Here is a 26,128-nt window from a genome sequence, read left to right as displayed (position 1 = left end):
CGGATGCCTTGTCTGAAGTAGACACTCATCTGTCACGTTTGCCAAAATTCTTCTCCCCAGTACCTGAAAACACACTTGCAACATCACTGGAATTCCCCTACAAACGGATGTAGAGCTGTTCGGCATGTGAGCATATGCTGATTTAGCCAAGTAGTGGATTAAGTTTTATATTGAGGAGTCCTCCCTATTTAAATACATTAGAGAGGCAGAGTGTAATGTAGGAACACCACCTTTTTAACTATGACTAATTTGCATATATAGTACGATGTCAAAAGAAACTTTAACAGCAGAATTTGAGTAGAGCTGTTGTATTGAATTACATAAGATTGTACAGGTGTACCTAAAGTGGCCATTGAGTGTGATGATGACCACGAGAAGCAGCTGAAGGATCTCGTCAGAGTAGCAATAAAAAAGCATCCTGACTGCAAAAATCACAAATTGTTAAGGGTTGACCTCGGCAGCAGGTCATTGAAACTGCCCAGGACATCAGTGGTCCCCATCTAGTGATCTTGGTGCGGTGCCTGTGCAGAGCCCAAAGAATATCAAAAGACAATACCCACCCATTAACAGCCTCTTCATCCAGCTGCCGTCTAAGCGGTACAAAAGTATGGATTACAGATTATAGAGCTAATTGTTTCCTCAAACTGTAAAACTCTTCACCCATCACGCTCCACCATAAAAATATTTTTTTTAGCATGAAGGGACAAGTTGCATTTTGTTACAGCACCACCAAAAATGTTTCATAAGGGAGGCTGGATAGAGAAGAACAGAGCATCAGTAATTTTTTGATAATATCTTTGAAAACTCAGCAAAAATCACAAAGTACAATTTTAATTTTCATGTTTTTTGTGTGTAAACTCACCTCAGTGAACACATCTGTACTGTCAGGCACACTGGAGACGCCTTCAGTGTAAAGAACCATTGACCAGCAGCTCATTTCTTTGCATCAACATTCATGAGGTGCTGTGCATTGACCACCTCTTGGCAGCACTCGTTGCATAGGCAAATATTTTTCTGCATATTAATTTCATAAAGATTTTATTTATTGAATTTTAACTCTTGGGTAAAAACTCTAAAGCAGAAACAGCTGCCCTGTCTTGTCAGCTGAGCTGCTGCTGTTAGAGTGTGTGTGTGTGTGTGTGTGTTTTACTGTGTGTGTAAAAGTGTGTGTGCCACAGTCAGCAGCAGTGTCCATCAGTCCCGGGGCTGGAATCAGAATCAGAATTGTCATCATACAGCAAAGTACAATGAGATTTCGTCTGACCTCTCCCATATAACATACCACAAGACATAAATAGAAATATAAAAATAAGAAAAATAAATATATATATATATATGTGTGTGTGTGTAAAAGTACAAAAATCAGTAACAGTATAAAAGTATTTACAGAAGACAGGCAGTAACAGCTCCAGCACTCACGGGGGCAGCAGACTTCCCAGCATGCCACCGCGTCGACAACAAAGAAGACGCGGAAAACCGTAAATTGTGTGTTTGCTTTACGTCCACCGACAGTCGGTTGCCGGTAAACGGGGCAGGGCCACCGTTCTCCGTCAAGCTAGCCGGAGTTTGACAGAAGGAGCGGCCAGCCTGCTTTCACAATGAACGCACCGCCGTTCCTGCAACGACTCTTCCGTTAACGAGCCCCTTCTTCTGAACGTAGTAACCGGAAGTCGTCTGTGTAAGTGTCGCGGCTTTGACTCTTCTTCGGGCCGCGGTGAATGCAGATCCATAACGCTCGGCTGAATATAAGGCAGAAACGTAAGCTAACGCTACATGTATGTGGTCCTAAAAACACTGGAGGAACCGTGGATTTGAACACACATGGATCCCAACCGGATAATCCAGGCCCTGAAGGGGACCATCGACCCGAACCTGAGGATAGCGGCGGAGAATGAACTCAATCAGGTGGGTGAGCTAAAGTAGTTGGCTGGATTTTGTTTGTTTGTTTTTTCAGGAGGGAGGAGGGAGGGGGAGGGTGTGGGGGGGATCACCATGGAGCGTTTTGGCCCAGATATGATGCTGGTGTGTATGGAGGAGGACAGGCCGTGTTTTGGTGGCTGCAGCCCGGCGTCGGCCTGGTAATTCCACCCCCCCCCCACCAACCCAACCAACCCCGGTTTGGGAGTTTATATCAGGCCTGAGATCAGCACTTTGACTGAACTGATCGCCACACTGACTCCGCAGCTGCGTCGAAGAACAATGGGAGTGAGATGTGACAGCCATCATGAGCCATGAGCAGCTGTGGGAGCCAAACTTTCCCCTGTCAACATCCCACAGTGCTGCTGCTGCTGCTGCTGCTGCTGTGGAGGCTGTCCGTGTAACACAGCATCTGTGGAGCCTGTCCGTGTAACACAGCATCTGTGGAGCCTGTCCGTGTAACACAGCATCCGTGGAGCCTGTCCGTGTAACACAGCATCCGTGGAGCCTGTCCGTGTAACACAGCATCTGTGGAGCCTGTCCGTGTAACACAGCATCTGTGGAGCCTGTCCGTGTAACACAGCATCCGTGGAGCCTGTCCGTGTAACACAGCATCCGTGGATGCTGAATAAAAGCATCAGTGCCCCTGAGCAGCAGATTAGAAAGTAGGAATGATCAGCTGCACCATAAGGCCTTTGTTGACCTGTCTGTGATGGGCTAGGAAATGTTCATCCCATAATTAGTCACAAATACATTTGTTTTTTTTTAATATTATGAATTAATTATGAGTGTTTTTGTTTGGTTTCTGTGTCCTACCCTCATCAATGTTGATATTGTTGCATGTTTCTTTCATTTAACTGTTCTCTTTTATGATTTTTTTTGTATAATTTTTTTCATATTAATTAGTATGTATGAAGTGATGCACCAAAAGCTAACTCTACTCCATCAGGAATTAAATCAAACAAGTTACTTTTAGTCATTCATTCGTTTTTGTTTTTCTTGACCTGTAGAGTGTTCACATTTATTGGTGCCGAATTGAAACGAGAATTTATTTGTCTTTAAACTAGCTAAGTGTACCTTTTTTCCATTATAAAACAGTAACTGCACTTTAGCGTCCCCGTTTTGTAATGAAATAATGAATGAAATAACATTTCTCTGTTTGCATGACATTAAAAAATGTAAAAAAATAATAAAAAGATCCGTTGCTGATAACATTGCTCGGAAACAAGTAATAGATTTTGAATCTGATTAACATTGTACGCCACAAGTTCCAGCACCAGCTTTTGTTAGTTCATCTTTCTAAATTGCTGGCCAAAATGTATTGATGACAAATGTGACCTCTTATTGTTCGATTATTCTGGTGTCTGGACAGCTGGTGCTCTGCTTAGACAGATGAATAAATAAGCTCAATTAATAAGTTATAGGCAGTGTGTCTGATGTTTTATATGCTTTAACTATGGAGGCCATCAGAAAATGACTTTGGGTACAATAAATATGACTATTTAAAGCGACACATCTCATGCACACACTAATGGAGAATGCAGTCGGTTTAATGACTTGATGCTAATGTGAACACGATGTTTAAAACTGTCCCTGTGTCCTCTGCTGGCCGCGGTCGCTGTGTGTTTCAGTCGTACAAGATCATCAACTTCGCCCCGACCCTCCTTCAGATCATCGTGTCGGAGCAGGTGGAGTTTCCTGTTCGCCAGGCAGGTAAGAAATGTTTTGGTGAAACAAGACGTGTTTTTTGACTTCATTCTTATAGTTTTGGAAATACATGCCATCAGAGTTACACTTGCAGATTTGCATATTAAGGACTTAATGGGGGACTTTGCTCTCCGAGTGCCTTTCAAGTATTTAACTTGCGTTTGACAATTTCCTCCTTGATCCGGTTGCTCTAAACTGATATACACTACTCACTAAAAGTTAGGGATGTTCAGCTTTCAGGTGAAATCTCAGGATGAACCTAAAATGCATTCTAACCTTTCCAGGTGAACTTAATGTGACCTTCTCTAAACCTTTGAATGCACATGTCCAACTGTTCAGTGTCTCAGTACTTTCTGCACCAGCTGCTGTTCTCTAACAAGAAGCTTAACAGCAACATTCACCACAGGTTTGATCCATGAATCCACCAATACATTTCCTGCTTCAGTTAGAATTGGTATTTAAACAGTCCTCCTCATCCTGCTGTTCACATTCTGACATCATGAGACCAAGACGACACCTAACAGTTGATCAGCAGCACCTCAACACTGGAGGCTTCAAACAGGAAGTCCTCAGACGGAGGTGTTCACTGAGCTTAGAGGGTCACAGAGTGTCATCAGGAGGTTGGAACAGTGATACAGAGACTGGAAGAGTCACAGAAAGGAGAGGAGTGGACGTCCTTTGGCCACATCCCAATTTATTGAGACACTGAACATGTTTTGTTGTGGTATACCTACCACTGTTGGTAGATTTTCTTTCAATAAATTGTTTCAAATGAAGAAATGACCATTGCATGCTTCTACTTAAATGCCCTACTTTCATGATATAATATCACTGTAGCATTCACTTTTTACATTTTCCATAAATTTCACCTGAAAGTTGAATATCCCTAACTTTCTGTGAGTAGTGTATGATACTGACATATTCATGTCATGTATATTTAGGTCACTGTAGTTTTTTTTTTTTTTATCCAAGTTACTCAAACAGGAGGAAATTTGTTGGAGACTATTTTCAGTGGCGGATTAATTTGGTGCTGTTGTGAGTGTTTAGGGCAGGAGGACGGTCTATGTGGGACTGAGTCTAGAGTCTAGTCACTACAAAATAAACTATGTTTCTATTTTTTTTTTTGCCTTCAGAGGACAGTTTGAGAGTGAGGAGGCAGACAGGTAGCAGGAGAGAGAGAGAGAGAGGGAGGTATGACATCCAGCAAAGGTCGCAGGCTGGAATGGAACCGGCGACACTGTGCCCTGCGCTGTAAGGCCTCAGCTATCAAGGCGCTCCGTGGATGTGTTCTTAATAGTGTTTGGACAATAATAGACCTCTGTGGCACAGAGAGAGAAGATATATCAGGCTGTAATGAACATATAATAGTGATTAGTTGGATTCTTTGTTGGCTCTTTGAGTTTTTGTGAGTTTGTTAATAAGCAAAATCTAAAATATCGCTACTACATCCAGTCTCTCTAACTCATGAGATCACTTGGATGGATACAGTGAAAAAGTGTCGGTCTATGTGCATGCTTGCCTGACTCCCTGAGCGTTTGTGTGTGTGTGTAGCGGCCATCTACTTGAAGAACATGGTGAGTCAGTACTGGCAGGACAGGGAGCCGTCTCTGGGCGAGGTCGTCTTTCCTTTCAACATCCACGAGAATGATCGGCAGCAGATCAGAGACCACATCGTGGAGGGCATCATCCGCTGTCCGGAGTCCATACGGTACACAGACACACACACACACACACAGACAAACGCATTGTCTAATCACTGTACTTCTTTGTAACTTTTTAAATGCATCTAAATCTAAATGTAGAAATGAATGTAGATTTTTATTTTTCAGCCTTCCTACACACTACATAGGCCAGAGAATGATGTGCACTGAGTGAATAACCTTGGTAACTGACTGATTCCATATGTTTTTCGCGCCGTCTGTAGTGCCCAGCTCACCATGTGTCTGCGAGCCATCATCAAGCATGACTTCCCCGGCCGCTGGACCGCCATAGTGGACAAGCTCGGCATGTACCTGCAGTCTCAGAACAGCGGCAGCTGGTACGGCAGCCTGCTGGCTCTCTACCAGCTGGTCAAAACATACGAGTGAGTAATCTGTCCACGTTCGTCTGCTCCGTTTCACTACTCTGAACATCCCTCCTGGGGAGCTATTAGCCCTTACATCACAACAACAGATTATGGTTCAAGGTCGTCTCGGCCTTAAACCGCTTTTGGGAAGCAGGACCAAGATCTATAGTAGTTCCGCATTTAAGATTACAGCATAACGTGTTTCCAAAATAACTCACTAGCACTTACTAAGTGGTCATGCAGAGCACACATGTACTGTATGTGTATGACCGTGTGTATATTCAGAGCAGACTAGTGCAGCGGCTGTTCGGCCAGTCGCTTGGCTCCCCGAGGTGCTGCTTGCAGTGGTGTGGAGAACCCCCTCACCCGACTGACTTCACACCCTACACCTCCACCTCAGTCTTCACCAATACACCAGCTAAAGTGGTTCTTGAGATATGCTCACACATCCGTGGTAGAGCGGCCACAATATTAGAGAGGTGTCTCTCTCTCTCTCTCTCTCTCTCTCTCTGTCACACACACACGTCAGATAGACAAAAGACAGAAGAGAGAGGGAAGATGGAGCCAATAAAGTAAAAAAGGGAGAGAATGCCATCATTTTATTAGTTATAACAATACTAAACCATCTCTAAAGCTCTTACTCTATATACACCAGGAAGTGTAAAAATGATAGCAGCAGGCTCGGAGGTGAAGTATCGTGTTTGAGCTATTTCTTGGCGAACAACGGTTGGAATTACTGCGCGCAGCTCTCCAGAGTCCTGTTGTTACAGTGAGGTACTCCGGTTTGGTGCCTTCGTGTCTGAGCGGGGACAAAAACCTGAGCTCACTGACTCTATATGTCAGCAGTAGCGTTCCCCGAAAGTTTTCACAGGGGCGGCCAGATGGCACCACTGGAAATCTTGGGGTGGAACATCAAAAGTATTTGTAAAGACATTCTTTGGAAATGGAATTTGGGAGCATTATTTAGCCAACTTCCCTACAAGCTAACATGACGTGGTGATACCGTAGGATTATCTAGTTTCATATGACAGCATCCTCTCTTTAGCTTACAGGGCAGATGGTAGATTTACTGTTTACAGCTCATACACATTAGTACTGATGTGCTTTAGATGTGCTTTTGAGTCTCTCCTTAAAAGAGGATCCTGGAAGAAGCACTGATGCTTGTTTTCCTCCCAGTAGCTCTTAACATAACTAATGTGTGTGTGTGTGTGTGTCTGTGTGTACTTCAGGTACAGGAAGGCAGATGAGAGGGAGCCGTTGCTGGCAGCTATGCAGATCTTCCTGCCGAGGATTCAGCAGCTCATCGGCCAGCTGCTGGTGGACGCCACCATCTTCTCTGTTCTCATCCAGAAACAGATCATCAAGATCTTCCACGCTCTCGTACAGGTGTGTTTGTATGTGTGTGTGTGTGTCAACTGGGTTGTGGCCCCGGTCCAGTCCCATTCTGTTCCATGTTGTACGACACAGTAAACACTTGTAGTCTCGGGTCTCTCTCCTCTCTGACCTGCACCAGATCATGTCTGTAGTATCTCAGGCAAAAACTGGTAAATGATGTACATTTCCACACATTTTGGGAGCAGAACTGGAGACAGAAACCTGCTGACATTGGACCAACGGATACCTTTCATACTACAGTCACTCAGGGGTAGTAAGAGGAATAGCTGCTTTAAACAGCACGTCCACTATGAGTGTATAAGCTAAAGAACCTGTCCTACTCCTCCGTCATGTTTTTCTTTAATGTGTTTGTCTCTAAAATATCTTTATGAAGAGGTAGATCTCTTGTCTAAATACGCACCATACAAGCTTATTTCTTTAATCTCAGGTTGGATCAGGCTATAAATATTGAAGAATAGAATAATCACAACTCAATGTCTTATTCACCCTCGTGCACTGCTAGACTATATAAAATAAACTTAACGGAGCCGTATTGTGCACACATTCAGATTCATACCCGTCCTACTACAAAGGTCCTTTTGTCTTAAAGGCCCCTCCCCGAAAAAGCCTGATGATTGGTGGGCTCCCATAAACTGAACAGGCTCCGCCCACCAACTCTACATCAGCTGTGCCCTCTCTGAAAGGGCCCTTTTGGAAGGCCAAATGTCTCCACAGCAGAGACGTCAGGGAAGCACGAGGACTTTCGAGTTCTGTTGTTTTTCCATCATCTCCAGCTTTACGCCAAGGTAGCTCTAAAAATGCAGCCGCGAGCTCCCATGAAGCTACGCCGTGTCGTCTTTTGAAGCGCTGCACGTCACTTTAGAATGGAAATCGCGACGCCCCTACCTCAACTACAAATCCTCTCAACATCCCTCTCTAGCGTCGCCTGTGAAGGAGCAGCTCGCTGAGCGATGGGATTCTGTCAGTTAAGGTCCTGCCGTGTCTGAATAAAGTCAGAACACACATTTATTGCTACTCACATCTCTATCTGAATGACAAAAAGCCACCTCCTTGACAGAAACGGTAGATGAAGTCAGCCATGTGCCATATTTCATGTCTATCAATGGCTTTAGTGTGTGTCAGTGTCACGATGATGATGATGATGGCAGCATTATGCTCGTTGTTGTCCTACAGTACTCGCTGCCCCTCCAGCTGATCAACAACACGGTGATGACTCAGTGGATGGAAATCCTCCGAGCCATAATGGACAGAGACGTCCCAGCTGTAAGAGACACACACACACACACACACACACACACACACACACACACACACACACACACACACACACACACACACACACACACACACACACACACGTTTGCGATGACTTTTACAAAAGCCATTTCCATAAATGTAGTTTTTTTTTTTATCAGGTTTATCTTGGAAAGGGTCAGTAGAAAGGAATACAACGTTTGGGTTGTGGAGGTGCTCTGACTTGCACAGTCCAGTGGAATGTTGCATCAGAGCCATGAATGGAGCAGCTTTTGTCCGTACAAAGACTACACAGAGCTGTGGGTCTGTGGCATTAAGCTTCATCGGGCACTGGATTTGGCCCTTTTAATACCAATAGAACTATAGAAAATGCTGATGGTACGCATAAATGGGGGAATGATCTACTGCCGTTCCTGAGTCTTTCTATCTCAGTCACATATTATCCAGGAAGTATCTTAAATCTTTTTCTAAAACCCTCTAAAAGGTGTTAGAATCACGCGGATTAGACTTGATTTCTTTTTCACCCACTCATTTGATAAGAAATCATCCTTGCACGCTCATACTGTCGTAGCCCTAACGCGGATTTCATTTCAGGTGACGTTACTCTTAAAATCGTGCCACGAACAATGAATTCTGTTTTAACAAGCGACTTTTTTCCCCCCATACCAGCACATCACATCGTCTTTGTATATCTCAAAAGTTTCTCGTTATTTCACTAAACGATCACACGTGATTACAGCGAAGTTTTGTGGTTTTAGTTGGTATGTCGTTTTAACAAGAGACTTCGATATAAAGAGGAAAAATCGTTGCCTGAAGAGCCTATGCGCCCCCCCCCTCCGTCACACATGGCCTGACAGACTAACTGACATTAGGGATGACGGTGTACTTAAATGTCCTTTCAGTTCAGTGCCCCCCTCTCTCTCTCTCTCTCTCGCTCTCTCTCTCTCTCTCACCACCAGGGCAGTGTCCCTCCCTCGGACCTACCTACCCTTCCTTACCACATACTGTGCCTCGTGAAGCTATACGCCTGAAACTGAATAAATACAGATGAAAAATACTAGTAACTCCTCTGCATGTTGCCTGTAGATGTGACTGTGTCAGCCTTGTGACAGACTGGTGGCCTGTTTCAGGTTCTACCGACCGTGTTAGCTCAGGACAGGAAACGGAGTAGATCCAGTTATAGATGTATGGCACTTTGGCCACAACCCCCAGCATCGAATAAAACTTAAACCATATCTAAACCGGTCATTGTAGTCACCGTTTTTGTAGCCGAAGTAGGCTACAGTCTCTTGATCCTCTTGTTTCCAGACCAGAAGGAAGTTTGTTGTTGTAACAACATACTAACTTAGCATGTTACAACAGGAAAAGGTCTATTTAATGAACATAGCACATAACAAGATGTAACAAGAACAATGTATGATGTAACAAGATAGTCATAATGGATTATGATAGAAATTTTTCTGGTAAAAAATGAATAATGTGGTATCTAGTAATGTGAAAATATTACATAATAACATAAAGTGTCTTGTTGCAACGTGAAAACAACCCTGTTATAATGCAATGCACTGCCATAACCTCCCTTTGTTAATGAATGAGTTTTTATTTATGCAATGAACACCTAAATTACAGAATCTAAATTAAATTTGTTTCTGCACTTTGGTTGGAATTGCAAGTTCCAAAAACAAAGCATAAAGTGTGTGTGTGTGTTTGTGGTATGTGTGTGTGTGTGTTTTAGGAGACACTGGAGGTGGATGAGGACGACCGTCCCGAGCTGGCATGGTGGAAGTGTAAGAAGTGGGCGTTGCGCATCATCACCAGGCTGTTTGAACGGTAGGTTCAGAGCTGCGCTCACACCACCACGAGTGCTGGAGTTGGTTCGGGGACGTTACCAGCCGCTCACATGCTCCTGGTCTGAATTGCAGGTATGGAAGCCCTGGCAATGTGACAAAGGAGTACTATGAGTTTGCAGACTTTTTCCTGAAGACATATGCGGTGGGCATACAGCAGGTAAGCATATGTCACTGAAACCTGAGGATGTTAGTGTGGATCAGAAGGGATCAACAACATTTTTATTGCTTTTCAATAGAACAATATGCTTTATGCCTTTCAGTTAAACACCACTGCATATATACAGATTTACATAGACATAGACCTACACCTTTATTGTGGTGTATACAGCTGGCTGCCTCACACGTCCCTAGATAGGTTTGGATAGGTGTCACTCATAAGCAAGCTCCACATGGAGGAGGGGGTGTTGGACCCTGAGTACACACAGGGGATTGGGATGCTAGTTAAGCCAAGCAGGTGACATGTGTGACGAGCTCAATTGTAAAACTGTCAAAAGGCAATTGTGAGGTTTTAATTTTTTGCCGGGGTTTCTTTTCTGTGCCAGATTCATTTGGAGAGTTTCCTTCCTAGGTGCCGTTAAACTTCTTTTCCATCACGTTAGAAAGTCTCTCAGTTACCTTTTTGTGTGATTTCCTGAGCAGTAGCGGTGTTAACACTGACGCCATCTTTGCACTGAACTTAATACTAACCAGCTCCCTCTTTCTCGCCTTACGTTAGACATGCTTTAGTCCAGTTGTGGGCTTTGTAACGTTACCTAATACAGCTCAGCAGGAGCAGGAGCTCAGCTCTGGTGAGCTGATCAGGTCGGTCCTTTTTCTATAATGGGCGTCAATTTACAAAGATGCAGACCACCGCTTCTCCAGTCGCACAAGTCAATGTGCAGGTAATTTCTTTTCAGTTTATGTACTGACAAATAGTTAAGCTATCACTGGAAATTTGACCGTGTCTATAATGATAATGATAATAATAATGATGGAGTCATCAGCCCATTGTTTGTGCAGGGTCCTCTCTCTCAGTTACTCATTCACACATGCAAAACCATGTTGTGATGGAGGGTAATGAACCGGGCTTAGAAATTAGCGTGATCCCTGCCACTCACTCAGTCGCCCTGCGTTTGGTCCGTGTGTTGATACTTCCAGCTGCACACGTGCCTCAGAAGGGTCTGCTGCTGCCAGCTGATCGTGAGATGTGGAATGTAAATGAAGTCCACGCTTCACTTTCTTCAGTGCGGGGATATGACGGTGTCGTTAGTGTTGAGGTCCACAATGTTTTGAACACGCCAGCATCCGCTTCACGTGACCCGTCAGTTGGAAGTTTTTCCTCATGCTTAGTTTCAAAACGATGCTCCACACTTTCAGGCTCGGTTGCCTCTTTGCAAAGAACCTGAGCTTTGTTATCCAAACTGGGCTGAAGAGGCCGGCGACATGTCCTCCATGGTGTGTGCTGATCGGTGCAGTGTGGTTTCCTGTTTGCCTCGTGGTTCCCGGTCACGACACCTGTTTTTGTAAATGCAGATTCAACACATCGTCGTCATCGTCAGTCATACTGATTAATGAACAACCTAATTCATCAGTGACATACTAATGTAACATCTAACTAAGGAGTGATGGAGAACGGCTTTGTGTGTCCTTGCTGGCACATGTGGGGGAGACTGCCAAGCCCTGGTTTGGGTTTTGGTGTTCATCTGTTCCTCAGGCTCTGGTTGTTATAGTTTCATCGTTGTCCCCGTATGTGCTGTGTTGCCCCTCCAGGTCCTGCTGAAGGTGGTGGACCAGCACCGACAGAAGCAGTATGTCACTCCTCGTGTCCTGCAGCAGTGCCTCAACTACCTCAACCAGGGCCTGTCACACTCGCTGACCTGGAAACAGATGAAGCCACACATGCAGGTAGGACGGGCACGGAGGAAGCGAGTCTCTCGGGTCGCCTAGTTCCTGGAACACGTCTAAAACCTGACATGGGGAGTCTGAAGCTGCAGCAACGTATGAGCTCGTGTGATTCAAATTTGGCTTTTGATCAGATTAGGGCGCACAGTAGGTGCCTCGTGGGGTTACAAAGTTATGTTGTCATGTGATCGTGCAGTTAATAACGTCAGAAAATAGTGACGAATGCAGATCCCAGAGACAAAGGTGACCACTCCAGATGGTCTTGGTTTGTCTCACCCACAGTCCAAAACCCAAGAATATTCACATTACAATTACGTAGAACTTAGAAAATCCTCAAATCTTCACATTTAGGATGAATTTACAAAAGCGGTGACCTCGTTCTTGTGTTGCACAATACTGTTCAGTCAGCACGAATGTAAAAAAGTTCAAGTATCTTTATCTTTTTGAGGTGTGTGATGTGAAATTCTTTCTATATTTGTTATGTGCCTTTTTTGATACAGACCACCCCCGTCTGTCTGTCCATCTTAATTATCTATCTTATCTATCTGTGCGTTTACAAAGCCGTCGTTTTGAACATTTCGGATCATTTGCCAGCTTGCTGTCTCGAAGCCACTGTAAACCTTCATCTCTCGCAGGCCATATGCCAGGAGGTCATCTTCCCTCTCATGTGCTACAAAGACGAGGATGAGAAGCTCTGGCAGGAAGACCCCTATGACTACATCCGCATGAAGTTCAGTGAGTACTAGAGCACTCCTGTGGCGATATCACACCTTTTGATTTCTCAAACCTGCATTAGACGCTGGAAGTCACTCAGCTCGCTCCGCCGCCTGACAGCCGGACCTCACATTCAGCTTCTGAAGGTTAACAGATGACTGCTCAGCGCATCATTAGATAACAGGATAAACCTCCTGGGCTTTTGTTTATGAACTGCACTTTGCGGCTGTGATCTTTCAGCTGTATTGTATTTAGTGATGGAGGAAGGGTGTTGACTACGGTTGTGAACATATTGTTTGATCCCCTGTGGCCTCTGTTGCAGACCTCTATGATGACCACGCCCTACCAGCCACCGCTGCCCAGAGCCTCCTGTGTAAAGCTGCCCGCAAGAGGAAGGAGGTGAGGTGGAGCATTTTGGCACCGGTCTAGAGGACCTGAGTACATCACATAGCTACAGCACTTCTGCACAGTTTTAGGCACTGGCTCTTTGCCTGAGCTAATGAGGCTTTTACTTTTACTTTGGGACGTTTACTTGCAAAGCACAGCAACTTTACCTCCAATACTTATTGCTCTATGTTTTACTTAAAGCTGCACAAATCAGTATTTTTGAATTAAACTGGAAATAGTAAACTCCACCCAGTTTCCAAGTGGTATTATTGCACCACTGTTGCAAAGACAGCTAGGTCAGCGTCTTCAAGCGTTCACGACTCCTTGATCATAACAGAATATAGTAACTTTCACATCAGCTCATAATAGAAAAACCTCTAATAACCCCACTGTATACTACGACTTGAACTCCAGTTATGAATATGGTGACTTTAGGCCTGAATTGACTGAGTCACAGAACACTTGACTTTAACACCAATGACTTGTGAGTTCACATGGACTTCCTGTTTGACTGGAGACGACTTGATAAAAACAGATGATGCCTCAGTTCATCACATTTAAACACAGTAGCAACATGCAAAACTGCTACTATACGCCACAGTATTTCCTCTAAAAACATTTTTAGCTCTGTAATTAATGTCATCTGGGAAAAACAGAGTATTGTTATTTAAGGCTTATGCATAATGTGTAAAACAGAAATATATACTTTAGCATAGGAAATCTGTCTTTGTGCCACTGCCTGCCGATATTGTGTGATACTTTAAATTAGGACCCATGGTATACATAAAGTCAAACAGTTCCATTCATTAACTCTGTATAGGTAGACTGGGGTGTTTTTGACCACCAGGAACAAACTGGTTGTCATATCTCACAGGGGCTTTATTCTATCATTCCAATTTTTCATGTGCACTTCTGGGGTCTCCAGGTCCCCCAGTCGGTATGATAAGAGTTAAGGTTACATAATAGTAGGGGCCAGCGTCAGTTAGATGGGATAACCCTTTATTGATCCCACAGAGGGGAAATTGACTGTGTTAAGTTATAAATTTTTGTTAACATGAACTCAATAAACCGTCACTGCAGATGGTTTTTGAACAGATTGGATAGCCTAAATGCTGTCTTTTAAAATCATTAAACAATCTGCAATGTCTAATGTTGGCTGTCCGTCATAGGTGGCCGGCAGCGATGTTAGCCTGATGCAGCCACTGTTCCTAATAACAGCAACTCATTTAGGACCTTCGACTAACCTTAGACTTTGGGCTTGGACTTGACTCGGAACTGAACTAGTCCCGAGGGCCCGGACCTGTGACTCGATTGTGTTAACAAAACACTGACTTTGTTCCACCTCTGTTATAAGGCGATAATCTGTCAAATGTTTAGTTTTCAGCACGTCCCATTGCCACAAAGTGTAAAAAAAAACAAACATCAATGGAGCAGCTTTAAATAGACTTTGCAATATTGACTTTTAAATAGGAGTAACTTTTCCATCTCTTATTCAGATAACTAATCCTTTTGAGGACGTCCATGCGTCTCTCCGCCACATTAGCACAATGAACTTCAATTTCTGCACGCGACCTTTGTGGTTTCCTCTCGACAGGTTCTTCCTCAGATGATGGAGTTCTGCCACCAGATTCTCATGGATCCTTCTGCTGACCCCCGCAGGAAGGACGGGGCACTGCACTGCATCGGAGCTCTGGCTGAGCTCCTACTGAAGGTGCACACATCACACACATATACACTCCTCTGTGTGTGGTTTCCATTACTTTTGATGTCAAACGTATCAGATGGAGCCGTTTGAAATTTTCAGCTATTTTAATCATCTTGCTGCCTGTCATGTTTTAGTCATCTCTGGGGTGTGTGTGTGTGTGTGTGTGTGTGTGTGTGTGTGTGTGTGTGTGTGTGTCTACAGAAGCGGATGTACAGGGAGCAGATGGAGCTGATGCTGCAAAACTATGTCTTCCCTCTGCTCAACTCTCCTTTGGGTTACCTGCGAGCCAGAGTGAGTGAACCCCCGACCCCCTTGTTCACAGGGTTAGAGGTTATCTTAAGTCCTTTTCACGTATAGCTCCTGATGCCACATGCCTTGGCAGCACTGGGATGTATGGGGCAAGGGGCCGTCCAGCACATGGTTGTGATGCTACATGCCAACCACTTAAAACTCAAGATGATGGGGCAAGCCTGGATGTATGTGGACGTGGCTTTTTTTTTTTTAGGAACATGGCAGACTGTTTTTGTTTGGTGCCAATGTTCTTGTAAAGAACTTGTGCAACTTCTTAGTTATCAAATAACCCGTGAATGCAGTGGGATCACAACCATAACCAAGTCATCTTGTGTTCTGACTAAATGGTAAAAGACTGTACTTAAAGTTTTCTTCTCCCCTGAAAACCCACCGGGCACGTCTGCATCGCGTTCCGTCTACGGTCTGGTTTTGCGTTTTCCGTCCTCTGCGTGGTTGTCAAACCCACCTGGAGCGTTTCAGAAGGGCCTCTGGCACGGAGCATTTTGCCTGGCTGAGTTGTTGCCTTGCTCAGATTTTGTTGACTTGTTTATTTTCCTGTGACTTTTGTGCTTCTAGCCTGTTATGTTTTGTTAATGTTAATGTGTTTTTTCTACATCCAAGGTGAACACGGTGTTAAAACCCCCTCAGCCCGGTTAATGTCTGGCCTGGTTCCCCCGACTGTAAAATAATATTTATGTGGAATATACGATTGAAAGTCTGCACAGGGACTTTTATTTTGACTTCCTGCCCGCATCATCTCCTCTGTGCTATTTGATGCGGGCCAGGCTGCAACCAGCATCGAAAATATATATATAAATAAAAAAATATAATATTTTCCTGAACATCAGTCCGTGCTCCCATGCAGGAATGCTCCTGAACATTTCGGGGGTAGACTGCACGTGCGAACGGGGTCACAGAGATAGTCTGACTGACTGAGGTTTCTCTGCCACATGCTATGCAGTGGATACAAATACTTGACACCCCTTTTCATTTTAAAGCTTCACACCAGTCAGCCAGTCTGACTCGACCTCTGAAATGCCCAAAGCCAAAGTAACTAAATGGAAAATGGACTTTTATCTTCCACAGCTCTGATAGTTTTCAAAGGTCAAACATCTAAACAGTAAAGGCAAAGTATCAGATGTCTCTCTTATTGTAATCGGAAGCGATTGATTACATTTATTTTGCATTAATGCGCTTCAGTTACTTAATCGACCTTAATATATCCACATTACAAAGTGCTGAATGTAGACATGACAATGAGACCATGAGATGAGATGAGAACACTTCAACTATCTCCACTGGTTCAACTGAGGTTTCAACTTGTTTCAGCGCTTCTAGTCAGCTGACATTTCTACTGCTTGGACATCGAGTGACATTCCAGCAGTTGTAACCTGTCTACTTCTGGCACCTGCATGCACACCCACTGCTCTGATACAACAACTGACACCTCAGCTCCTTTCAGTGATTTAAACATTTCTTTGGTTGGATAAACGTGGGGAGAGTGGTTGGTTTGACCTGCAACAAAGGTCCCTTCGGCCTGCGGTTCTGTGGCATGTGCCCTTAAATTTGGGCTACAGGGGCGCCACAATGTTTTAAGACAGTTAAACACCAATTTTGATAACACACTTAAATTGATTAATGAATATTACCCTGCAAGTTACTTTGTATTTTGTTGTGTTGCAGCACCTGATTTAACTTTTTTCTTTTTTTCTTTGACCATGATGAAGTTAGACATCAGAATAATGGACCATCAGATGGAAACAGACACGTGTGCAGTAGTGAAAGAAACGAGATGTAAATTGTACTTGTCTTGAGCTGATGCCCTTGTGTGTTCAGCAGATGGCGCCACACTGCTGCTGGGGAAATTACATTTACACGCTCGTCACAGACCAGCAGACACACACAACACAACAGCGGCTCATTTCTGGTTTTCAGTAAGGGTGCTCTTGAATACCACGATGAGCCCTTGGTGAAGCCTGCCTGTACGTGACAATTCAGTTTAATTACATTTATTTATCTATATCTATATTTGATGCTACAATGCATTTTTATGAAAGGTCCTCCACTCTTCCATTCACTTCAGTCAGTACGAGCGTGTCAATGTCTGCAACACGTGTCTTGTAATCCACACTGCCTGTGGTGAGGCACGGCTGACAGCAGCAGTGGGCACTTGCGGCGGTGGATTCAGAGATGTAAAAACTCTGTGGATGATGCGTGTGTCAGAGTGTTGTATTAATCCGTGCTTCCGTGCTTGTGTTTCGGCAGTCATGCTGGGTGCTCCACTGCTTCAGTCCACTGCGTTTCCACGATGAGCTGGTGCTGAGGAACGCTGTTGAGTTGGTCAAACAGGATCTGATCGACGACAAAGAGATGCCTGTTAAGGTGGAAGCGGCCATCGCCCTGCAGACGCTGGTCAGCAACCAGGAACAAGGTCCGTGGAGGAATAGTTATCTTATTTTACAGCGTTTTGAAGTTGCCACCTATATGAAATAATTACTTAAACCAGCTGTCTGCTGCTGGAAGATTCTTAGTAAAACTGTTTGAAGGACTTAAGGACCTACGAGGGCTAATGTCAATGCAAAAAGCACAACGGTGATGATAAGGTGTATACACACTTAAAGGAACAGTCTAACATTTGGGGGGAAAAAAAACACCTGTGTCTTGCTGTTAAAAAGTAAGGAGAGAAATTAGTCTCATGTCGGTGTGTTAAGGAGCCTACAAGCACAGGACAATAGTGATATACATCTCTCGAGGGGTTTTCCTCATGCACGCTCTCCCTTCCCGTGTCCGTGTGCAGCCAAGCTGTACATCAGGCCGTACATCCGGCCAGTCATGCAGGAGCTGCTGCACGTGGTGAAAGAGACCGAGAACGACGACCTGACCAACGTCATTCAGAAGATGATCTGCGAGTACAACCAGGAGGTGGCCGCCATCGCCGTGGACATGACGCAGAATCTGGTAGGAACACGGCACGCACGTTTCTCATGCTTCACGCGGGGCTAAATCCTCTTTTAAATGGTCGTCATTTGAACGCTGCTGATTCGCTGCGCTTGTATCTCTTCCTGACGTCCTGGCAGGCGGAGATCTTCACCAGGGTCCTTCAGAGTGAGGAGTACGAGGAGAACGAGGACAAGACGGTCATGGCCCTCGGCATCCTCAGCACCATCGATACCATCCTCACCGTCATGGAGGACCACAAGGAGGTCTCTCGCACACAAACAAACACACACACACACACACAGCCATCACTGAAAATACTTGAAGATGCTGTTATGGTATTAATATGATATTGAATATTACATCTTCTTTTTCATCCTCCCTCTCAGATCACTCAGCAGCTCGAGGGGATCTGTTTGCAGGTGATTGGCCTGGTCTTGCAGAAGCCCATCATAGGTATGGCAGGTGTGTGTGCGCGGGCGTCTCAGTGTTTTTAAATGAGCACAGTCACTCACACTCACACACTCACACACACACACACACACACACACACACACAAACACAGATTCCTGCTGTTTCAACATTTCGCCGCTCTCACTTCCTGGTGGAACCGTTAGTTATTCATCACAGGTTGGGCTCATTAATTCATTTGCTCCTTGATGTGCTGCTGTGCCCCCCCTTCCACCCCTCCCCCGGCAGCCTCACACAGTGTAAAGAGAAAAGTTTATTCTTGTTCCCTTTCCTCCAAAAAGCCTTTGTACACTTATAAAAGTACATTTCCCCCAATGGATCTGATTCACAACACAGACCGCAGACAGCTAGGCTTGTGTTTCTGTGATGTTACCCAACGGTTTCTACTGGGACGCTTTAAAAAGGACTCGTTGCCATCTGGCACAGCCAAAAGATCCATATCTGGCAACAAAGTGGAGACTCTCAGGAGACTGCCACCGAGGGTCATGTGACAGAAGGCAGCCAAAGTGTTGGAAGGCCACTTTTCAGACGCATCCTTGCCAGCAAGGCTGCTTGTATTTTACAGCGTGTACTTAAAGCCGGTAGTCAGTGGATAAGTGCACAACACAAGTGTCCTTGAAATGATGATATTTTAAATTGTTAGAACTCAGTACAGTTAACACACCGCAGTTCTTCACTCCTGCATTTAAAGGGACCATGTGGAGTTTGTGCCTCCAGCAGAAATATTGAGCATTTTTTTTAAATGAATGTTATTAGTTATAGTTTGATGTAGTTGTTTTTTTTAGACCCGTGCACAAGCTTGCTTATGTTTTTATGAGGAAGGAAATGCATTCAGCATATTTGTTGCTTTTATTTCTTATTTTACTTTAATTAGACCTTCATGAATTCTAAATTAATTTAAGCATCATAAACTTCAGCTGAACTTAACAATCTGTCCCCCATTAGTTAAAAAAACAACAACATTAGGGTTACTTTAATGCATACTTTTATGGTGAAGGAGAGAGGAAGATTAGTCGATGCAATATCCCCATCAAGTAATAAAAACACTTGGTTTGTGAGCGGGAAGTAGTTTGTTTGTTCTGTTCAAAAACTTTGTTCCAGACTCAAGATATCTCCGGATCAGATTGCTATGCATTTTGCTGTGGATGTTCATGTCCCACAGAGGATGTTGATCCTCTGATGTTACTTGCTTTGCGCCACCGCAAAACGTCCACTTGTACACAAGAAATATCAAGATCTTTTTTAGCAGATTTCCTTTTATTCCATCCAGAGTTTTTGGGGGGGTTTGGGCTGTAAAATTCAAATTGCATCCTCTAAAGGCCACTGACTACATCTGTGTCCTCTTGGATATCACTGCTCATTGAATGCTCATGTGTCCACTTGTTCGTGTAGGACTAATACACACACACACACACAACACTGCAAGGAAGATACAGATAGAATACGTGCAGGACTCTATTTAAAAGTGTGTTACATACATGCACACACTCATTTATGGTCATTTATTGTGTGTAAGGGTACATTTAAGCACAGGTGGTAATGTGTGCATGCATGTAAAAAAATGAAAAGAAATGAAAGGTAATGAGGCATGAAAAGTGTGTGTGTGTGTGTGTGTGTAATCCTGGTAATTAGAGCTCTCTGACTTGCAGAGGATGGAATCCTTCCCACTCTGGTAATGAATGGATTAACTGATAACCTCCTGCTGCCACACTGGAAAGCTGTGTTCAGGCAGAGGCAGATAAAGCAGCAGGAGAAGGGTCATAATGAACAAAAAGAAGGATAGAGAGGTCAAGCTCATTTTTCTTCAGGAAATCTATACCACACTCTCTCTCTCTATCTCACACACACACACACACACACACACACACACTTTCCTGCGCAGCCGTTTCTCTTCAGCCATGAGTTTACACCGTGAATACCTAAGAAGGGGTCTGAGGAGCCGAACACATCATTGCAGTCCTCCTAATCACACTGAAGACCTTCCTCGGGGGTGCTGCAGCTTCTTTACGCCTGCTGCTGTTTGTTAACCCTGTACTAGCAAACTGGAGACACGAGACTACGCTTCCAACACATAGATGGAAGTATACGAATATTTCTTAAGATGAACATAAAGTACAACTGCCTTTGACTTTTTCCTACATGGTCATGATTTTCTTCATCTGATCACACATCTGTATTTGTAAGGATTCTGACTCAGCTTCATTGAAATGTAGATTTTTGTCCTTTATTCTCTCCGTTATTGTAACATTACACGCCACGCAAATAGCTGAGATCTAGAAACACTGTAGCTTTGCTGCAACAACGCCGGGTATTCACGTGTTTGTGTCTGGATGCGGTGCCACAATAATGACATATGTTTATGGGACTTCTGACCACACTGTAATCAGATGTCCATATCCAAATTATTTAGCCGGGGCTGGCATATTCGTCAAAAAAAAAAAAAACCTCTCACGCACAGGCCTCTCATTCATTCTAGGAATACACTGATCTAATCTGCTTGATCGTTATCAGTGTTGATGCTTTGCTTATTGAGAGGATCGGGTGTTGGCCCAGTCCAAACTGACACTGTTTCTCTGTCAGTGTCCTTGTAAAAATCAGTAATTCCACCTTTCTTTAGTCACATCAGGCTGCCAATTGAATTTTGAGCACCACGTTGAATGTGTGGTATTTCTCCATATTTGCCAGCAGTTATTATTCTCTCATTTAAACGTTATTCTCCCAGCAGCTGCCTCACTATGTTTTGCTTCGCTCGTCGAACTCGTCGCTTCACTGATAGGTGAGAAGTGACGGTGTGTGGTTGTACTCCCTTTTTGTCTTACACATAGATGAGTAATTCCAATCGGTTCCACACGATGAGGAGAAATGATTAGAACTGGGAAAAGACAGAGGACCGATAGTGGATCTGTGCTCACGAATGCACCCAGGACGTGTTGTGAATGCGTGTGTGTGTGTGTGGCTGTGTGAGATTCATTCACAGTCCTTTTTCCCTGCCTTCTGCAGAGTTCTACGAGGAGATCCTGTCGCTCGCGTTCGGCCTCACCTGTCAGACCATCTCCCCCCAGATGTGGCAGCTTCTGGGCGTCCTGTACGAGGTCTTCCAGCACGACTGTTTTGACTATTTCACTGGTATGTCTCACACAAACACACACACACACACACACACTCATGAACACCTTCGGTTGTCCAGTTCTCCGTTGGTCCTTGGAAAAGTAAAGCTATGATACCAACAGTATACAAAGTCATAAAATACTGGTCGATCTGGTCTGCATGCTCAAGTCAGCGGTGACTTTGTGTTTGTTAAGGCAATACAAAATGGTTGAACTAGTTTCTTGAATGTATTTCTTTACCTTAAATGTTGATTGATTACTGCAAAAGTCTTGTTTTCAGTGTGATTCAAAATTTACAGATTTAATTAAAAAAACAATACGAATACATACAATACATTGTCTGTCTATGTACAGTGCAATGTATTACTACTGCTACTATAAATTATATGTATATGGTGCAAATGGTGCTTAAAATGTCATGAATTTGTTCAGTTGGGCAATTTTGAAATGTAGTTTAAACACGCAGTTTTCCGTTTGCAAATGATCTCTCCAGGATAAAGCGTGTTTAAACACATTCAGGCGATGCTAAAATCCAATCCATTCAATATGAGATCCCTCACAGGGCACACCTGGCTAAAGATTAATGATGCACGAACGGGGCTAAATGACTCTAAGTGGCCTGCGTGCTCTGGGTCTGTTCGCACATTCAGTCATTCTGGTCACCAAGAGGCTCTCAACGCAGCCAATAACACAAACGATTCTATGAAAAAAAAAAAAATCAATACGAGTAATAACAGCAAAATATAATGTTACTAAACTGGAAGGAAAAAAAAACACAGTACATATATATACAGTGGCTAAACTTACTAACACTGTTCAAATGTGTAACAGTTAACTTCTACAATAAAACGCACTGCCTTTGCACCTATGACCATTTCATCATTATATTTAATCGTCATATTTAATTGTTATAAGGCTCTACTGTTAAATCATCAAGATATACGGTATCATCTCATGATGCGCCTTGATTCCTCCTGAATGAATGAATGATGGGTGAATGAGGATGTGATGTTAAAGCGCTTTGAGTAGTTGAAATGACTAGAAAGACTCTGTACAAATACAGACCATTTACCATTTATGACCTGTGTTTTCCCTTCTGCTTATCTTTGTTTGATAGTGTGTTTTCATGTTTAAAAAAAAAAAAAAAAACACTCTCCTTTTTCTTTTGTTGTACTTTTGAATACGTTCTGTGCACTGCAAAAGTTCATTAAGAAGTGAGACACTGAAAGTACTAACTACTCTAACATGTTAAGCACTGTGAAATAACTGTTTGCATGTTTGTCTTACAGATATGATGCCTCTTTTGCACAACTATGTTACCGTGGATACAGACATGCTCCTGTCTACCCCAAAGCACTTGGAGGTCATCTACAGCATGTGTAAAAAGGTCAGGCTCCAAGCGTTGTTTCCACCTGCTGCTGCTCGCCGCCGCTACATCCGTTGTCAGTAAAGACCTTATTTCCCTACGTTTGCTGCTGGGTCCTGACTTGTCAGCTGTGTTGGGGCTCGTTGTAGGTGCTGACCATAGACGCAGGCGAGGATGCCGAGTGTCACGCCGCCAAACTCTTGGAGGTCATCATCCTGCAGTGCAGAGGCAGAGGCATTGACCAGGTGAGGAAAAACGCCCCACGCAGCACGGACCCACTGTTGGATCTCCACCTGAGTCAGGGTGCAGAAGTGTGATGATCCGTGGTGTGCTTTTAAAAGACACGTGTATGTGCGCACAGGTTACAGCGCTGAATTCACTCACCTGTTACAGTTTGCACGTCCGTCTACGTACAGCCTCCAGTACTTCTATTTTCCTTTTCTGCCGTTTTCCCATCATCTTCCAGTTAGGACCGCTATAAAATCCATCTAGCTTTCTATGGAATGATCTTTTCAGTTGCTTTTACCTAGTTCAGGTGTTACAGCCGACTGAAATGTGGATGTTTTTCTTCAATCAAAATGGGATTTCTGTGTTTTCAAGTTGTTGAGCTGCTCCACAATCTTTCCGCGTACAACTGCAGATGTATCCCTTTGGGTGCAAGCTCCCCTGGTTAGGAATCACTGATTTAACCCTTCGGAGTCTAGGACCGCCACACGGCGTCAAAGTCACGTGTCGCACGTTAGAAAACGTAAAGCTGTGACACAAGCACGCAGGTGCTCAATTCAAAGACTGTTGGAAAGCGGACACTTCAAACTTTTTACAAATGTTTGAATTTTGTCGATCGGCCTGTTAAGACTAAAGTTATGAAGAGCCGAAGTCGCGCACTACAGCTCTTCTACGAGTTAGAAGAAGCTGAATCTGGGGAAGAACGTTCTGATCCTGAGGAAGACTCCTTTCAGAGGATGAAGTGGATGCTGCGCGTGAAGACGAACGAGAGGAGGTGTCCGCGCAGACCCCCGCTCCTCCAAAGATCCAACTAGTTCCTGCTCGGATTTTGTGTTTCTTTTGCACTTTTACATACAGTGTGTCCATATATTCTGTCAAAATAAATAAATACTTGTAGAATCACATAGGTGAGGTTGTGCTGAAAAGAAAGACACAAAGAAAGGCAAGCTAAGCAGTTTTAATGGGAAACACAAAGGTAAAATGAAAACCCCAGACTCTGAAGGGTTAATACATACACAAAGCAGAGTGGTATGACCTAACAAAAGACTTTTAAGGTGCACTAGTTGTGTATTTTCAGTGTTCATCATCATACTTTCTCAGGAAATAGGGCTATGTAATAAGCAAAGCTGAGAAAAGATGCTTTTGTGCTACAGTTACTATGTCGAAATAATGGTCCAGTGTTTTGGGAAATGCAGTACAAAGACTTTTGTCCACGCTACAGTGACTGGTTTGCTTCAAGGTAACTGCAGGTTTTAAACATGGAAAATGAAAACTTATTAGCAGACTTTGTAATCCACCTAGAATCTAATTCAAGGCTAATTTAACAACCAAAATAAAGACACAAAACCTGTGAAAACGGAGACAGGAGTTTTTTATTATAGCTGGACCCCAAATAAAAGCATGAACCTGAAAATTAGAATAATATGGGACCTTTTTATATTTGACCTTTTCCCAAACAAAGTGCACGACTCGATTAGTGTGGCAGTGGTGTTACTGAAGTATTCACCTCATAAGATTAATTAAACAAAAAGCAAAATCACGTCAGAGTTCCTTCACTCCTAGTATCTATGAGGCAGTTCACTTTAACACCTTTACTTACCAATATTTCAAGGGAAATCTCTTCTTTTTAATGCTAATCTAAGGTGGAAACGATTCCATTTTAACGTTAGCAGCACCAAAACAGCCACAACGAATGAATATCATTATTTATGATATTCATTCTCAAAAATGACCTCCTTAATTCTATGTCATATAGGTAAAATGGATGTTGATAGCTCACAGCCAAGCAGTTCACTTTGCTGGGAAAGCCTAACGTAACAAAACCGCGTGCTGGCAAACTCTTTATGAGTCCGTAGCTGGAGTGAAAATAAAAGATGGTAAACCTTCAGACATATTCTGTCTGCTTGGCTGAAGTTGCAGTGATTGGGAAGTGTCTAACCCCCTGAACAGTGAGAACCTAAGTAAAATGCAGAGTAAAACGTTCTGACTTTGGTTTGACCCCCCTCCAGCTGAACTCCTGTGTTTCCTCCCTGCAGTGCATCCCTCTGTTTGTGGAGGCGGTTCTGGAGCGTCTGATGCGGGGGGTGAAGTCCAGCGAGCTGAGGACCATGTGCCTGCAGGTGGCCATCGCCGCTCTGTACTACAACCCAGCCCTGCTCATCCACACTCTGGACAACATGCACTTCCAACACAACCCACAGCCCATCACCGCCCACTTCATCAACCAGTGGATGAACGACACCGAGTTCTTCTTGGGGTGAGGGGGAGGCTTCTGTTGGCTTTCACTAACATCACAAATATTCCTTCTCTCGCTGCTCTTTGTCGAATGTTTTTTTTAATAAAAATGTTCGCCATGAAACAGTCAAAGTATAATGGATTCTTAAAAAAATGACTTGACCATCAGTTGCTCTCATTCTCAGTCTCTCTCTTCCCTCGTCTCCCCGATCCGCCCTCCAGGCTCCATGACCGTAAGATGTGTATCATTGGCCTGAGCGTGCTGCTGGAGCTGCCCAGCCGGCCGGCGGTGCTGGAGGGAGTCGCTGCCCAGATCGTCCCCTCCATCCTGCTCCTGTTCCTGGGCCTCAAACACCTCTACGCCTCCCGCCTCGCCAACAAACCGGACCTGCTGGCCCGCGCGGGGGCACAAGACGAAGACCAGAACGGTGATTAAAGAGCAGGGAGAGCGCGGGATGAGGACCGTTTGAGGGAAAAGATGACTGGGGAGAGAAGGCGCGGAACATTGGTGAAACGAATGTAGAATGAATGCGGACGGAAAGAAAGCGGAGAAGAGAAAAGAAATCGGCTTAGTGACGATAATGAAATGAGATTTTCCATTTTCACCAACAACGGATCTTC

The 26,128-nt window shown here is 44.0% G+C and overlaps 1 protein-coding gene across 2 annotated transcripts in view; it reads left to right on the top strand.

Annotated features, from left to right (window-relative positions):
• The first annotated feature begins 1,714 nt into the window (after positions 1-1,714).
• Positions 1,715-26,128, top strand: part of ipo8 (importin 8) — a 30,308-nt gene continuing 5,894 nt past the window's right edge. Inside the window, exons 1-22 of one of the 2 annotated variants that reach the window (XM_070853934.1) lie at positions 1,715-1,905; positions 3,549-3,630; positions 5,176-5,332; positions 5,549-5,707; positions 6,919-7,075; positions 8,258-8,347; positions 10,074-10,168; positions 10,261-10,345; positions 11,938-12,072; positions 12,705-12,804; positions 13,106-13,182; positions 14,765-14,881; positions 15,077-15,166; positions 17,432-17,597; positions 17,964-18,124; positions 18,244-18,369; positions 18,493-18,559; positions 21,575-21,700; positions 22,971-23,068; positions 23,197-23,292; positions 25,309-25,529; positions 25,730-25,935. In XM_070853934.1, coding sequence (XP_070710035.1) covers positions 1,822-1,905; positions 3,549-3,630; positions 5,176-5,332; positions 5,549-5,707; positions 6,919-7,075; positions 8,258-8,347; positions 10,074-10,168; positions 10,261-10,345; positions 11,938-12,072; positions 12,705-12,804; positions 13,106-13,182; positions 14,765-14,881; positions 15,077-15,166; positions 17,432-17,597; positions 17,964-18,124; positions 18,244-18,369; positions 18,493-18,559; positions 21,575-21,700; positions 22,971-23,068; positions 23,197-23,292; positions 25,309-25,529; positions 25,730-25,935 — 2,695 coding nt within the window. In that variant the 5' untranslated portion in view covers positions 1,715-1,821. Of the gene's footprint in view, positions 1,906-3,548; positions 3,631-5,175; positions 5,333-5,548; positions 5,708-6,918; positions 7,076-8,257; positions 8,348-10,073; positions 10,169-10,260; positions 10,346-11,937; positions 12,073-12,704; positions 12,805-13,105; positions 13,183-14,764; positions 14,882-15,076; positions 15,167-17,431; positions 17,598-17,963; positions 18,125-18,243; positions 18,370-18,492; positions 18,569-21,574; positions 21,701-22,970; positions 23,069-23,196; positions 23,293-25,308; positions 25,530-25,729; positions 25,936-26,128 lie in introns of both variants that reach the window. The other variant, XM_070853933.1, reaches the window with a different exon arrangement.

The sequence above is a fragment of the Pempheris klunzingeri genome, chromosome 22, assembly GCF_042242105.1.
Source record: "Pempheris klunzingeri isolate RE-2024b chromosome 22, fPemKlu1.hap1, whole genome shotgun sequence".
Lineage (NCBI taxonomy): Eukaryota > Metazoa > Chordata > Actinopteri > Acropomatiformes > Pempheridae > Pempheris > Pempheris klunzingeri.
Note: the sequence above shows the minus strand (reverse complement) of the source record. Positions and strands in the feature narration are given on the sequence as shown.